Source organism: Lytechinus pictus, chromosome 14 (assembly GCF_037042905.1).
Source record: "Lytechinus pictus isolate F3 Inbred chromosome 14, Lp3.0, whole genome shotgun sequence".
Classification (NCBI taxonomy): Eukaryota; Metazoa; Echinodermata; class Echinoidea; order Temnopleuroida; family Toxopneustidae; genus Lytechinus; species Lytechinus pictus.
The window spans coordinates 7,648,282-7,664,789 of NC_087258.1; the positions used below are offsets into that span (position 1 = coordinate 7,648,282).

General features: G+C 36.6%; 1 protein-coding gene across 1 annotated transcript; it reads left to right on the forward strand.

Annotated features, from left to right (window-relative positions):
- The first annotated feature begins 873 nt into the window (after positions 1 to 873).
- LOC129275963 (atrial natriuretic peptide receptor 1-like) lies at positions 874 to 15,251 on the forward strand. Its single transcript, XM_064109730.1, has 6 exons — positions 874 to 981; positions 9,179 to 9,422; positions 10,866 to 10,964; positions 11,276 to 11,367; positions 12,076 to 13,859; positions 14,787 to 15,251. The coding sequence occupies exons 1-5, from the start codon at positions 874 to 876 to the stop codon at positions 12,250 to 12,252; spliced, it is 720 nt and encodes a 239-aa protein (XP_063965800.1). The 3' UTR covers positions 12,253 to 13,859; positions 14,787 to 15,251.
- The last annotated feature ends 1,257 nt before the right edge of the window (positions 15,252 to 16,508 follow it).

Consider the following 16,508-nt stretch of genomic DNA (forward strand, 5'->3'; position numbering starts at 1 on the left):
GCGCTTTTTGCCAGAGGATACAAAGCGCTGCTATTATTACCCCGGCTTTAGCTCGAGCTACCATCACCGGCGCTCAGTGCATGCAAGGAAATACTCCTGCCGGGTACCCATTCACCTCACCTGGGTCGAGTGCAGCACAGTGTGGATAAATTTCTTGCTGAAGGAAAATACGCCATGGCTACGATTCGAACACACGACCCTCTGTTTCAAAGGCGAGAGTCAGAACCACTAGACCACGACGCACCCACTATATGAAGAGGAGGACGGTGAAATAATAGATAATGATAAATGGTTCATATGGGCCTACGGTCTCAGGTCGAACTTAACATCCTCAACACAAAAATTCAACCGGTAGTCAGCTCGTTTTGTTCTTACATTCATGGCAAAGAAAAGTAATTTCATATTTGTTTTATTTTTCCTCCCACTTAGGCCTCCTTGGCTCCCGCGTGTTTCCAGCTTATTTGATGCTGAATACTCCCGTATTATTTCTGAAAGTCGGAAGTTCTATGTTCATAGAAAGTTGGAAATATATCTCTTGAGACGATGGACTTGTTTGGAAGAATTTCATGGAGATTATGGACTTAAGTGTGATTTGCTTTCGCAATGTATGAGAATTAGGCCGGCTATTAGTAGTTGTCATGACAATGGAAGGATATGGAATAATACATACTGCGAAGTATCGTGTTAATGGAACTTAAGTTTTCAATTTGCATTGAAAATTGAAGGGTTCGATAATGCGAGGGTCACACAAAGTTGCGGAATAAAAGTGCATGTGAGTTTATTGGTTTTAATTCATGGCTCAAAGGTATAGAACATAGGAGAGCAATGTTGAAAAAAAAACAACGAAAATTGGAAATAAGGAATAATAAGAAGATGAAGAAGGAGGAGGAGAAAAAGAAGAAGCAGACGAAGAAGAAGAAGAAGGAGAAGAAAAAAAGAAGAATAAAACGAAAAAAGAGGAGGAGGTACTGGAACATCAAGGTGACTCAATCATTTCCAAGATTCAGTTAAATAATTACTATGCCATTAAAAGTGGTCTTGATTTTCTACGAATGTTAATTGCCCTTTGACTCGATGATAACCTATCCGTTTGGGGGATTTTGACTTCGATATACGCATACCAGAAAGTTGCACCTATGTTGGTCATCGTTTGTGACTGGAATATTTTTAACAATTCCATAAGATATTCATCGCCAAAAGAGGACAAAGAAATATAGCGTGACACGCTGAACGAGCCCTTTGACTCTTAAACATGCTACGAAAACAGAGGCTGATCTCTGTCATATTTCTGAAGCCATTATTGATTTTGTAAATGAGCTGATTCGAAAACGTCTTATAGCCTGAAATATGCTCTAAAAAAATAGCGAGGGAAACCAGGCGAGAAATATTATGAACATTGAAATCGATATCATAGAAGTTGGAACATTTTCACACTGAGATCGATAGAGAAAACGTAACTTTTGATTTCAGTCAAATGATTCAAGTGAAACACAATTACACATAAAATGCAAATGGAACATTCATTTAAATATGACGATTTGCAGTGATACAAATACAACCACTGTTTAGGTGAACGAATATGAATTTTGGCCAAGTTCAAATACTCATGGTGGGTGGTAATATTTACCTGATTGCTAAGAAAGCAAGAATATAATACACATCCTCAAGCACCTACACTGCAAAAACTCTGGTTTTCATTTAACACCAGCCCGGAATCTATATCTGTCCACACCAGAGAAGTGTTAAACAACACCACTTTCGTTTTGGTCTAACACCAAATTAGTATTAAAACAGCATCGGTTTGATTCCAAACTGGTGTTGTTTCAATACTTCTCTGGTGTGGACATATATAGATTCCGGGCTGGTGTTAAATTAACACCGGAGTTTTTGCAGTGTACTAAAACCGAAACGCACACATCCAGTAAAAAAACCCTCGCAGACTCTCACATGCAACCACACACCCCAATATTTCTCTTTAACACACACGCACACCCACCTAACACATCCTCACAGATATGTTTATAGTTCTAGGATGTTCTACCAACATTACATTGGGAATCATATCTACATAGAAAAGTTACACGAAATAGTCTAGCAACTGAATTAGCTTAATCGTATACATCTCTTCCCTTGAACTATTCGACATTTGATGTTGGGATAAAAAATTCTACATAGCATTCAAATCGACTCTCGTTCTATTTGCAAAGGTCAAGTGAAGATGTTTACGACATATAATTCGAGTGTTTTGGTGTATTTTCTCTCCAATATCAGTTGAAATTGTGGCCACCGTGAATAAGATGTGCTTCCCAGGGTATGAAATCTTGGTTTCAAAATTTATCTTCTACCTCTTCATTAGATGACGTATAGATTGTGCTTCTAGTTTACAAATTGACGTATCTGATCTGTGGGCTGTTTCATCAAGCTATTCTTAATGTTTACGCATGACCTTACAGAAGATGATAGTGTATATAAATTGGAGTTCTCAAAGAATTTTAATCACATTAGGTCTAGTAAAAACGTGACTATGTTTATTTTTACTGACATTAAGACGTTTAACGTAGTAATTAGTACGACATTTATAATTTGCTGCACTACATAGGAGACCATAAGAAAAAAAAACACCCTAGGTACTTTCTTGTCATCACAAGACTCAGAGGGCTCCCATATATTTCAAAGAAATATATATTCTAGTTTTTTTGCGAAATTTTTTTTCGTGAACCCGACAATAGAATAATGATGGGTATTTATGTAGCAATTTTAACTATATTTAAATTCACCTTTGTTGATGGAAACACAATTGAATTTCTTAATCAAATTTAATTCTGGGTCTCGACGCAATCATTTTGCACAAACATGAAAAATTCGACAAAATAATGCAGACTTATCATTATGTGGCGTCTTGCTTGCATATACCCCCAAACATGCCAAAGGTAAATTGTATACGTTGAGAGCGGGAAATTCGAGAATCCGATTACGAGGGTTTAAAACACTATGTAATGAGGTTGAAGTCGCTGGTTCGCTGAGCACGACGTTAAATTTATATATAAGTATGGCTATTGATATCGTTATATTGCCATTATCATCATCACCATCATGATCATCTTAAACATAATCATCGTCATCATCATCATCATCATCATCTTTATCATCATCAGTCATCGTCGTCGTCGTAGCCCTGGGAAGCGGGGGTGCTGCGTGTTTTATTCTCCATAAGCAACACCCTCTGGAATTCTAGAAGGTGTGAAAAACGGAGAAATGTAACCAAATGACCTCCATTTTGAAGTGAAAGCTATTTTCTCCTTCTTTTTCTTCTTCTTTTCTATTTTTTTTTTGCTTTTCAAATTTCTCGAGACCAAATTGACCTCCACTTTGTAGTGATTTTTTATTTTTGCTTTTTAAATTTCTCGGGACCAAATTGACTTATATTTTGAAATAAAAACCTCCTTTGTTTTATTTTGAAATTTACATCTGCACCAGTTAGAAAAAATCTTTTCCAGGGCCCTGCGTCATAGTCATAATCATCATCATCGTCGTCATCATTGCTATCATCGCTACCACCACTCGATCAATTCTCCATGAAAAAAGTTTTTTTCTCCAGTACTAGCACTCGCATTTTACAATGTTTGTGATCTAATATTCATCCTCTGAACTGAAAGATGGTGGCACCGAACCTGAGACCCCCCCAAAGAAAAAAAAAATCTGTATGCCTGGGCTCTTCTTTCGTTGTCATATGGCGTAAATACACGCCTACTGCCACGTGATCTTAATTAAGTCAACCGACCAAGAAGGAAATCTGCCACGATAATTTACAGAAATTAGGGATGAGAAAGCTTCTTCCCACCTCCGAATCGGTATCTGAGGCATTAATTCAACAAGGTTAACATCTACCCTTACACGTGCCTTGTTATTAGATTTCTTGCATTAAGTATATCAGCAGTCCAGGGGTCTGTTATACAAAATGATTGTGTTTTAAAAAAATCAAGCGTAAGTCCTGAATACGCGCACATGATAATTGGCTAAAGATCTCCTGACGTTTGATTTTTGGAGGTAAGTTTGGTTGTACCTCTTTGTGACAAGGGCCCCAGGAGTTAGGCGCCACAAAAACCACGTGGAAACTCAGCGCTGCAGTTCTCCGGTGAAAGGACTGACTGAATCCAAAGCGTTCACTGCTTAAGTGGTGCTTACTGATTCACCTTCTGAAAATCAGTGCTTTAAATCAGTTTTCTCCTGATGGATATGAAGTTGAAATCAAATTTCCTTCAAGGGCAAAAACGAACACTGATGAAGATTTCATTCTCGTTTAATTCGCGGGTCACGTGTATAGCCATGCTGGTATAAGTTGGTTAACTTCTTGGGCAAATTTGGCATGCCGGTCGACATACACTTCGTCATAGTGGCCGATCAATATTCTAGTATTATAAAGTATGACATAAGAATCGCTACTTGCATAAGATTCTATCTGACCCAATTTGAGGAATCTTTCAATTTGATTATTTTTCTTTTTGAATGTGCATTTATTGTTTCGCGTAAGTGAATTCATGAATGTGGAATTGTTTCCCTCTATGATACCAGGTCCCCGTCTTACAAAGAGTTGAGATTGGTCGATCAATCGCTACTATGGAAAGCCAGCAAAGTCAACATATAAAAATGCATGTTTTTCCCCCCAAAAATCTAGATATGAATGTATATCTATAATTTCATTGATTTCTTGACAATATGGTATATTCTCCTTTGTTTACAAAGGACATTTTGCAAATTTCCTGCAGGAAAAATTATGACACTGATGGATTTTCATAGAGTTACGATTGATTGGATCAATCATAACTCTTTGTAAGACGGGGCCCAGTGGGCCGTTTCATAAAGCTGTTCGTAAATTAAGAGCGATTTTAAGAACGACTGGTGAACCCTTCTAACGCGCTAAACCATCGCCAATTCAATATACCATTTACCACAAGAAAGGATCACCAGTCGTTCTTAAAGTCGCTCTTAACCTACGAACAGCTTTATGAAACACCCCTGGGTCATGATTATCTAACAAATCAAGATGTACAAAACTTTGATTAAAGTTCCATCTGACCCAGTTTGGGAGAGAGAAAGAGAGAGAGTGGGTGAGGAAGGAGGGTAGAATGAGATTGTCGTTAATAAGGATGTGTAAATGTATAAAACGTTTTTGATACTATGTATTTGCTACTGCCTTTAAATATATGTCAATTTCTTCAGTAAGCATAACTTAATTCCATTTTTTGTAAATGATTAGGTTAATAAAATACTCAAAGATTTGGTTTTATTATAGGATTCTAACACTTGTCATATTTCAATGTGTCAATAACAGCAGGCATAAGTCTGTCTTCATGTGTTTTATCATAACTTTTTAACTAGATATCGATATGGGAATGTGTACTTATTTCTGATTAATGCTTGTCTGTGTTTATGAAAGTATTAAATAGATTTTATAAACGTTCTCCGTCAGTTTCTTCTCACACAAGACATGTCAGAGAAAAAAAAATAAGTACATGCAATCATGGTCACAAAGTATCGAATTTCCATCTATGTTTGAACACGACCACTAACACGAAACAGACAGCATCATTGACATACTAGTAATTGAACAAAATACATTGGTCCATGGTGGAGACTGGATGTGTCGCTCATAATTTGGCAAAACCGATATCGATCCAATCTTCATCGTGATCATCAAATAAGGATATGTTCAACGACACGCGTAGATGTAACAACCAAGTTAAAGGTAAATGCTGGTTTTGGTAACGATATAAAAAAAAGTTCGTACAGAATCCAATGAAATGACCACCAAAGTGTCTGTTTGTATAAATAAAACGCATGTGCCAAAGGATTCTGGAAGAAATTGTGTAATTGCTGAGAAATCAGCAAATAAGCACAGGATTCGGGTAGAGCGTCGGGCCCGACGCTCAAAGCAATAATTATACACTGTCCCACGTGCGCTTATCTGTGTTGGGGAAGTTCAGTCTGAACATTTTTCAGCGTAGATTTCAAGATTTCACAAAGTTCAGTTTATGTAACTGTACCAGATCTAGATCCTCGTTGATATACTGACAATTAAGCCTGGTTTTACAGACTTTCTCATGAAATCAGTGTTTACTGCAACTACTGGAATTTCTCTTTAAAACTTAAGTCCGTCTGTGCCGCTTGAGTATGATTAGGCATACTGATGTAAAGGGACAATAGTCGGGATGGATGAGCTATTTTCTGTACTATTTAGTTCCACAATCCCTTTACTTTGCAGACAGAATGTTATTCTCATTTGTCAGTAGGAACACACAAACGCATTGCGGTCCATAATTCCCAATGTTCGATATTGCATGATATTGTGAAAATATAATAAGATGTGTTAGTGCTAACTGAACAAACTAATGACCCCGTGAACTATATGAACCTTTTTTTTTCTTCAATATTTGGACTATTGAACCTTTGGGAAACAGAACTATTTTATTTTAGGATTTACAAACCATCTGAATGAGAAACTTTATTTTGATTTGGGATGAACAAAGTTTGGGAATATCGAAACTTGTCTCATTTTTTTACTAACATACTTTTCGATTAATGAACATTCGGAATATCGATTATAATGTCGGTTCGGCTGTGTGAGTGTGTAAGCTCTTGAATAACCCGGAACATGGTTCTTCAATCAACCTTCCTTCGCTTTGATGTTGCCTATTATTCTTATTTATCCATCAACAGCGGATATGGACTAAAATTGTCATTTGTGAGAAGTTGAATTCTAAATTCTAAATAACAAATAATATTTGAATGTACTTTACCAAGGAGTGGAACAAACCAGTTCTTTCATGTGCAAATAGCCTTCAGACAATCACTTTAAAATGCTATTTAATTTAAGGATTATTTACGTATATGTGGAGGGAGAGTGATGAGGAAGGAAACGATGGGTGTGCGTGAAAGGAAAACGGATATCGTTTGTTTTTGTTTCTATTGTTATTTCACTTTGAGCTATTTTGATTTTACGTTGCTACTAATTTGACTTTGTTTGCATCATTTTTCTGACTTTGCATTAAGACATGACACAAAAAGAGAGGGATTGATAGAGAAAGAGAGAAGTAGAGAGGGTGAGGGGACGTGAGGGTGTGTGTGTGCGTGAAGAAGTGAGATATAGATCCAGAGAGAGAGAGAGAGAGAGAGAGATAGAGAGAGAGAGAGAGTGGGTAGAGAGAGGGGGGAGAGTATGTGTGGGGGCGTGAGAGAGACGCATACAAATCCTCACCCAAATGCACAAGGATTAGAAAAAAAATAAGAAGACAAAGAAAAAGAAAAAAACAAGAAAAAAACTGAGATAGAAGAAGGAAGAATAAAAATATCAAGAAGAACAAAATATCTCTACACCTCTCCTACTTAATCTACTTTTAGGCTGTCGTATGTGAGAAGAAAACTAAACCTGGATGTCACGATTGTCAAAATGAGGGAGGTCGAACTGTTTACTTTGGGTCTGTATCGATCTGATATCCTTATTCTGAGGGTTTTGATGGCATTATCCACAATCTGTTCCTTTCAGACATCAGAAACTGGGTGACACAAGGACCCCTTGGCGTCCGACAAAATTATGCTTTGCAAACAGCATTGAAGAAAGTACCTACACGCATTGCATGAATTATTGTATTTTTCTGTTTAATCATTAAAAAAAAACCTCTCACCTCTCCTCTCCCGTCCGTCTCTTAATGGAGTATCAAAGAATTTAGATTCACCCAACCCTTATACAATGCAAAAACTAATGGATTGGGGTGGGGTGAGTTGCAGATGGCATCGCTGCTCGCTCAGTTTGCGAAGGACATCTCTGAAAGAATATTTGTTTCGAAACAATAAAACATGATTAAGTATAACATTTGGTACATGATTCTCTGACATGGCAAAAGTGATATTTTTCGTTGATTTTGACTTGACTATTGAACATAGCTTTCAGCTCCGATTCACTACAATGACGTCACGTGTGACTTGATGTAGCTAGCCATGTATGAAAAAATTTGAATCGCCTGTTCTCAAAAAGCTAGTATCGAAGTGTATTGTATTACACATGAATCGTGTTCATACTTAACACGCACAAATTATTCGATGGCAACAGGAACCGAGAAGGAGAAATGAAGGAGAAATGAGAAGAAGAGAGAGAGAGAGGGAGAGAGAGAGAACGTGTCCGTGTGTACGCGATACTACGTACGTGCTTTGTGTGTACGTGTGAGTATGTGGAGTTCCACATGGGAGCATATTAGGCCCAATTCTTATTATATACTATGTAACTGCTATGTTAAATTGTGTGAATGATATTCATTTTATGATGATGGTGTCTTAATACATTACGGTACAAGTCAAAACCTGATATGGGAAAAAATATCTTATAGAATTAGGCCTATCAAATTGTGATAAATGAATAACAGATAGTCAACTTAGCTTAAAGGTAAATACCAGTTGTGGTAACGATCTCAAAATGAGTTTGAAAGGAATCCAATATAATGACCACCCAAGTGTTTGTATGTACAAATAAAAAATATGTGCCAAATGACTATTGAAGAGAATGTGTAATAGCTGAGAAATAAGCACGGAATCCCATCAAATGCCGGGTATTTTTCCAAGCAATACTAATACACTCTCCGACATATGCCTTTCGTGTTAGTGATCTTCAGAATTATATGTTTTCAACTAAGATTTCATGATTTCACAAAGATAAGTTTATTTCAATGTACCAGCTCTATGATGGTGACAACTAACCTTGATTTTAAAGACTTTCTCATGAAATAATTGTTTGCTGCAACTACTTTCTTTTACCTCTAAATGTTGGTAAAAGAGAGTGTATTTTGCTTTGTTCGCGAAGTAGGTCGAAACATACAGATGATTTCAATTATAAAAACCAATTCATAAAACCAAGCGAAAGACGTCTGTGATTTTTTTTTTGGTATGAACGCATACTAGCGATCTAGTATGATTGACTGTATTGTCATAAATGCTATAAATGTTGTCTTGAATTTTCATGTCTTTATGAAAATTGTACAAACAAGAAATTGAGACGCATTTTAAGTTTCTCCTTGATGCATTGTTTATTTCAATACGGCATGTTGCAGTCTTGGTAAGGAAGATTAGAAAAAACAGGATGATTCAAAATAAGGTTGTAAGATCTATCATTTTTTTTCGCACGTGACAGGTTGTGACGTTTCTCAATCTGCTCTACCAGTTCTTCGACTCATGCATCGAAAAATACGACGTCTACAAGGTGGAAACAATCGGTGACGCTTACATGGTGGTCAGCGGCGTCCCAATACGAAACGGTGATCGACATGCCTTGGAGATCGCCTCTCTTGCCCTCGATATGATCCAAGGGGTACAGACCTTCCGCATACCTCATCTCAAATCGGAGAGGGTGCTCTTAAGAATCGGTGCACACACGGGTAAGAGCTATCTTTAGTGCACCTTGCACCAATCTTTTCCTATTCCCGTTGTCCTCACGCTTTACGAAATAAGTTTCAATAGAACATTAAAGAATCTCATTGATTATAACACTCCTATTATTCACACTACTTAGGATATTTTGAGGATCTTCCATTTTATCCACATTTACTTCTACCTCACCAGCCCCTCTCTCTTCCCTCCCTCCCTCCCTCCCTCCTTCCTCTCCTTTCGTTTATTTCGCTTCCTTTCCCGTCTCTGTCCATTAGCTTGTTCTTTTAATTCTATCTACCTGTACAGCTTTGTTTTTTTGTATGTTTTTTTACTCGTTTTGTTTTGTCCGTTGTTTTATATTTTTATGTCTTTTCCGTTATTGTACTATATATGTTATGTTTTTTATATAGTTTGTTAATACCTTGTTCTTGTATCGTTCCTTTCATCATTATGTCCTTTTTGTAACGTTTTGTTGCGTTTGTCCCTTTCGCTTTTCTTGTCATGCCTTTATCCAACCTTGTTTATCTCAGTTGGGAGAATATGATAAAAAAACATATTTTTAATAGGCATTTATTTTTAATATAACATGCAAGATATGATTCGTAAATTATATTTATTTTGAAATTCGTTCTCATATACTTATTTATTTAAGCGAACCTTCTTAAACGAGCTTTGCTTCCAAGAAGGTTCCCATTTCATTTCATTATGTTGTATTACAATTCTTTTTACTTTGTATTTTCTTTTCAAATTTGGAAATGAAATATATTCGTTATGCTTATAAGCTTAAAATCCTATATATTTCGAAATCGCAAACATACTTTTTAAAAATATCAGCAATTCATGCTTAATCATAATTATAACGAGTAGTATGGTGGCGCAGAAGTACGGTCGATCCCACGCATGGCACACGAATTCAGTCGTGAAGTCTCCGGTTTTTGTTGCAAACTTAGCAATGTCAGTCGCAAAATTTTCGATTTTCGTTGCCAAAATTACAAGAACAGTCCTGAAGTTCGCGCTATTCGTGCAATTTTAGTCTTGGAGTTCGTAACTTTGCAATTTTTATCACAAATTTCACGATTTTCGTTGCAAAACTTATGTTTGCAAAGTTTGCAAAAAAAATCGCGAACTTCACCACTAGAAGTCGTATGTGATGGACCGTATTTCATAGCCTTCATACTATAGCGTGTTATAAGGTACTATACCGACATATTGCACGACTTTGATGATGTATCAGGTTTTCCCATCCAAATGCAACCAAAATGCAAATGTTGCAAATACCATTGACAGTTATTTTGAATATGATTTTTCCTTGTTGTTTCGTAACAGTAGGCCTACAAAATATCAGCCCGAATTATATGATAACAGAAATTCTAAATGTACACATTTTTTTAAATTGTTAAACTACAAGAGTAATTGATCAATTTCAAATGAAATTTGTAATTTCCACACAGGTCCTTGTGCTGCTGGAGTGGTAGGGTCTAAAATGCCTCGATACTGTTTATTCGGAGACACGGTTAACACAGCTTCTCGGATGGAGTCGAATAGCTATCGTGAGTAGAAACCGAATTCATTTATATCCGAAATGATTTATCCGGACGGGAAAAATGGGGGGGGGGGGGGAGAATGGGACGGGATTTCTCTTATAGCTTCCTGGCCCAAAACACCTGAATTTCATTGGTCGACCCGATCGTTTCAGCCGTTTTATTTGGTGTCATCCCATGCAGGCATTTGTGGAGGAAACAGTTCTTCAATATTGTTCGCACTTATTATGATAATAGTAACTCCCATCCTTTCTATAACCCTAGGCCTACTATCCCTTCGAATATATTGTTCATTATTTTGTCCTTTATTTTGTATCCAGCAATGAAAATCCACATCAGTGACGAGTTTAAGTCAGTCCTGGATACAATCGGAGGTTTCCGGACAGAGCCAAGGGGTATCATAGAGGTCAAAGTAAGTACTTCCGGTATCGGGGACCCCGCGGTGCTGAAAGAGTTGCAATCAAACGTATGCAACTTGATTTTAAACCAATCAGATGCGCGTATTTAAGACTTGAGTTTGATTCTGACCCAGAGGAGCGTTTCATGAAAGGACTTGACGGACGTTTTACCCGACAAGTCCTGTCTTATCCTACATTTCAAATTGTAAGAGTGCTTCTCGGCCGTTTAAAATCAAAGAAAGTTGTCGGATCTGACGTAACTTCTTCAAGGCGTGGTTGATTTTTTTTTCAAACTCAGCAACTCCATATTGGCAGCAAAGTTGGCAAAATGAATCAATTTTATGACATGTAAATCTCACGGGAACTCACTTTTGCGAAATTACAAACTGTAACATTGTATCATAAGGACGTATTCTAATTAGGCGATATTAGATAGCCTACATGTCTCTATGCACAACATAAATGTACTATAGAAAGCCAAATTTGAGTACAAACAACTAAATCTAATTATGCTAAAATTTAAAAGTTATTTACAAAAATAAAAGACAAAATTTGAAATAGGGATGCAATTGTGAGGATGGTCAAAATTACGTCAGATTAGGTCATATTGCACTGCTTATACTCGATCGTCGTTTTCCAGCGTTTCGAAAGTTTGTATTGCACATGTTTAACACGCATTCTCATTGCAAAATATATTGCTATTTTGATATTTTTCTTCACAGGGGAAGGGTAACATGTTTACGCACTGGCTCCTTGGAAAGGACCCTCCACAAGGCAACCATACACCTTGCCCTGAGGTAACCATCGGTCACCATGATGACCCCGGGTCAAGAAACGTGTCAAAGGTCAACGGAAATGACGTCCTCAACTATGGCTTCTATCGTGACGAAGAATGCTGAATTGATCATACTCAAACGACAGCAAGGACGATACCGATAGCTTGTGCATAAGATAGAGACGATAGAGAGAAATAGACTCATACTTGTGACGAAATAGCCCAGCGTATGACGTCATGATACCGTGCCTAAATACTGAAATATGTATAGCTATCTTGCCTAGAGTGTAAAACTGTGATATGTATTTGCAGCAACGATGATCATAGATGTATATTACAGCTCTTTCCGCTTAATCATGTTTTTCAACTTTATTCCGAATTAATGTTCAATTTGTTGTGTTTTCCAGATTGTTATTTTTTCAGATGTTAGTGCCTGGTTTATTGAGTGCTGGTATCAATTTTATGAACTGAAGTGTCTACTGTTTTATCATAGAGTTGTGGGTAATTATACAGTTCATATTTGTAGTAATGCATGTGTACCTGCTTTGATTATAACAAGCTGAAACGTATTTTCTTTTTAATCATTGCATTGTTTGCTTTGTTATTTTGTTTGCTTTGTTATATTTGACATTCTCGGTTTACCCATAATTTTGTACAGAATTAGACTGGTAATGGCCGAATTGAAACTGGACTACGGGAAACGGACCATTACCCAGTTGCTGCCTGATGCATTATGTATGTTCAGGCGGAAGCTAATCATGATAATGGCATATTGCTACATAATAATGTTGATATTATTTTTTATTTTTGTTTACCAGTATAATGAATTGCCATATTATTACGGAACTTACGAAACGCAACATGATGAGAATTAAGGATTAGAAAATGGTACGACAAGGCATGATATTGGATTCCGTCAGGTTGATAGTGTGGAGACGAGAAGACAAAAATACATAAAGTGAAACAGAACCGAAATATAGGGCTGTTAAGAAATAAAGAGGTTTGCTCAAAAATGCATTTTTTAACTGTTTCATTGTGTGCCGGATTAACAGTAACGTTTAATCGATAACCATTGGTTGTGATTCACGACCCAGATCATCATGATCATCATTATCATAGGCCTATGCTCGAGTCATACAATAACCACAATGTACAGCGGGTGGCACACGGAATATGACCCTACACATCTGACCCAACCCAATTTTGACTGGATGTCATAAAAAAATATGATAATGCAACAATACAAAAATCTATCATCAGATTTTTGGCTAATTATAAGGTATTTGAATGTCACTGAGTTGAAAGTCTCATTCATTGTCTTTGGCGTAAATCGCGACCCAACGGCATGACAAATACAATTTTTAATGGTTTGATAACATCAATGCATAATAAAATGTATAACGAGCTTTAGTACAGGCATGTAGTAGGGTCCATGGTACAGGAGATGTTACTTCAATTTGTTGTTGCCATCATGATGTACAATTCATCCAGCACCCGACATTTTCTCAAGGGGAGAGGGGGGGGGGTGTATTTTAATGTCCAATTGATGCAGTATTTTTTTATGTATAGGCCTAACACAAAACCATGCGTGTCAGTTTGTTTAAGTTTACTTGTAAATTCTAATATTTTTAAACTACAGCATTTTATATGTGATCTGTAAATTTGTCATCAATGTTATCATGTTAGGACACCAAAAGGTATTTCTTGATAGGAAAACCTTCAATTTTATATGTAGGAATAACGAAAATAGCAATCAGCACAAAAAGAGATAGCCAATGTAACATCACCAAACATTTCATTCACCACAGAATTTAAATAATTTGATGACAGAGATCATCAAATGGCAACACGGTCGTCATGCACGTCCCTGGAAGTCTGTTGAGTGTCCTTGCCTACCACCAAAAGCCCCTCCACACTTGACGATCCATTTCGAATGAACAAAAAAAACCAGTGGAAATTAAACCGTATAACTTTTTTTCTTTTTTAACACCAAGCAATTCTCAAGACGTGGTGGGCAACCGCCCCACCAATGAAAATATTGGGGGGGGGGGGCAAACATATTGTTTTGCCCCCCCCCCCAATAATTCCGCATGTGCAAAAAATAAAATAAGATTGTAATGTTACATAGAAATCAGCAAGCGAGATTGAGATACACAACTCGTTCTTCATCTAAAATCGTGCTCAAAATGTCCGGTTTTCAGATTAGAATATAAAAAAATTTCAGCTCGCGCTTCGCGCTCGCATCATTTCTGTAGCAAAAACCCATACTTTTCATGATTGAATAGGTGAATAGAATGTCCCGTTTTCAGTTCTATACCTCAAAAGAACTCCCACTTCGATAAGCAATAATCTTTTGCTGGATATATTTCTTGTTCTTTATTAAAAACGTCAATTAAACTCTTTTTTTTTAAAGATCAAAATATCAAAATTTTCAGCTCGCGCTTCGCGCTTGCATCTATTATTTTTTAATTTTTTTAAATTTAGTTTGTTGGTGAGATGTGTGTGTGTGTGTGTGTGTATATATATATATATATATATATATATACATATATATATATATATATATATATATATAATCTACATATATATACATATAGGCATATGTGTGTGTGTGTGTTTGAGTCTGTTTGTTTTGTGTGATCGAGCGCCTTTGGAAAGTTGATTCATGATTTTGCCCCCCCCAATCTGAGAAATGGATCGACGCCCCTGACTGTAGTATGTCCACAGTGTGAAGCACAATGTGAAATCATCTTCACACTGTTAAATTTGACCATTACGGTGAAACATATTTTCACACAGTCAACTACGTGAACGCCCATTGAAGACTCAAACTGTAGAAGTGTCCACAATGTGAAAGTTTCTTCACACTGTGAAATTATTTTGAGCATATTGACAGTGTGGATCACATCTTTACCGAGTACATACTGCGACCATACCGTGGGACACTGTGACAATATTTTCTTTTTCAGCTGGGAAGGAACGCTGTATCAAACACGGATCGTAAAGGATTTTAAATATTCGCCTTATGTCGTAAACAAAGATGCCATTATTCAAATGTTTGTTTAGAGGTTAATAAATGATAAAACTGTCTAAACGTTCATTAAATACAAAACATTATGACTGAAAAGTAATGATGTCAAGATTTGCAATTATTATGACGTGTTTCTTTTGAACTGACTCAATGGCAGAACGGGTCATAATCATAAAGATTACAAAACTGAATATAAATTTATTATTTTAGTGTCCTAGGGAGCGTTTCGTCATTTCTTTTTGTCTGACAAGTTGTCAGATTTGACAACTTACCATGATTCTGATTGGCTGAAAAGCGCAGATGTTTGAATGATGCTATTGTTACTATCGGATGAAGCAGACTTTGTCGACAAAACACTTGACGAGTTCTTTCATGAACCGCTCCCAAGATCTAATGCGGAGACTGAGTGGTAACAGGAAATTCCCTCTGAAATTCTCTCACTTTTATACATTATAAATTCTACTGCATCTATATTATTTTCGAACTGCATGATGTAATAGCAGACTCAATGATTCCACATGACCATTTTGGGGACATGATTCGTCTTTATTAGCAACAGATATTGAAGTTTTGAAATAGATTTGACTTGCTGAGTATATAAAACGTTGTACAGAGCCATTTTTATACACAGCAAGTGATGATCACTGACATGTGGACTCTGCTATAGCTAGACTGACAATGCCAGGATGATGCTTTACAATGAAGGCCTTAACTGTCGTTCTTCTGATCGATATCAATCTACTCATGGGATTACCTCATGTTCAACCTCATCTATTCACTGTTGGGGGCTAATGAAAGTTTGCCTAGTGTCGATTCCAATCAGTGCTACATGTAGGAGTAAGAATATTTCCGTGGTAAAACGATTGCATCCGATATACAGCAATAGTGACTGCACACTAAGGATTGACCTTTTAAAATCAGGTGATGTATCCGACATTTACCATCAATCAAACAATCAAGCAATATATCAATCGATTTATCAATCATTCAAGCAATTAATCATACAATCAATTTTTCAAAGAGTCAAGCGATCACTCATTCGTCCAACCTACTAATCAATCACCCAATCAATCAATCAATCAATAAATCAATCAATCAATCAATCAATCAATATATCATTCAATCAATAAATCAGTCAATCATCAATCCACTTACCAATCGATCAATAAGGCAAACAATATAATATTTCCTCATGCGACATTCATCTGGTATTTTATCGATTATTAATTAACTAGCAATCACTGCCAAAGATGTATCAAAGCAAACACGGCTCAATTTGACACTCGATAGCTTAATCATGTTAATCACCCACTCAGTGACATCGTTAATGTAAACATCATTTACTCAGC

Excerpts from the sequence above, each read along its gene's own strand:
- LOC129275963 (XM_064109730.1), top strand. The coding sequence starts at position 874 with ATGAAGAAGGAGGAGGAGAAAAAGAAGAAGCAGACGAAGAAGAAGAAG. Across the intron at positions 982-9,178 it reads GGAGGTACTGGAACATCAAG|GTTGTGACGTTTCTCAATCT; the intron begins GTGACTCAATCA and ends CGCACGTGACAG. Across the intron at positions 11,368-12,075 it reads GGGGTATCATAGAGGTCAAA|GGGAAGGGTAACATGTTTAC; the intron begins GTAAGTACTTCC and ends TTTTCTTCACAG.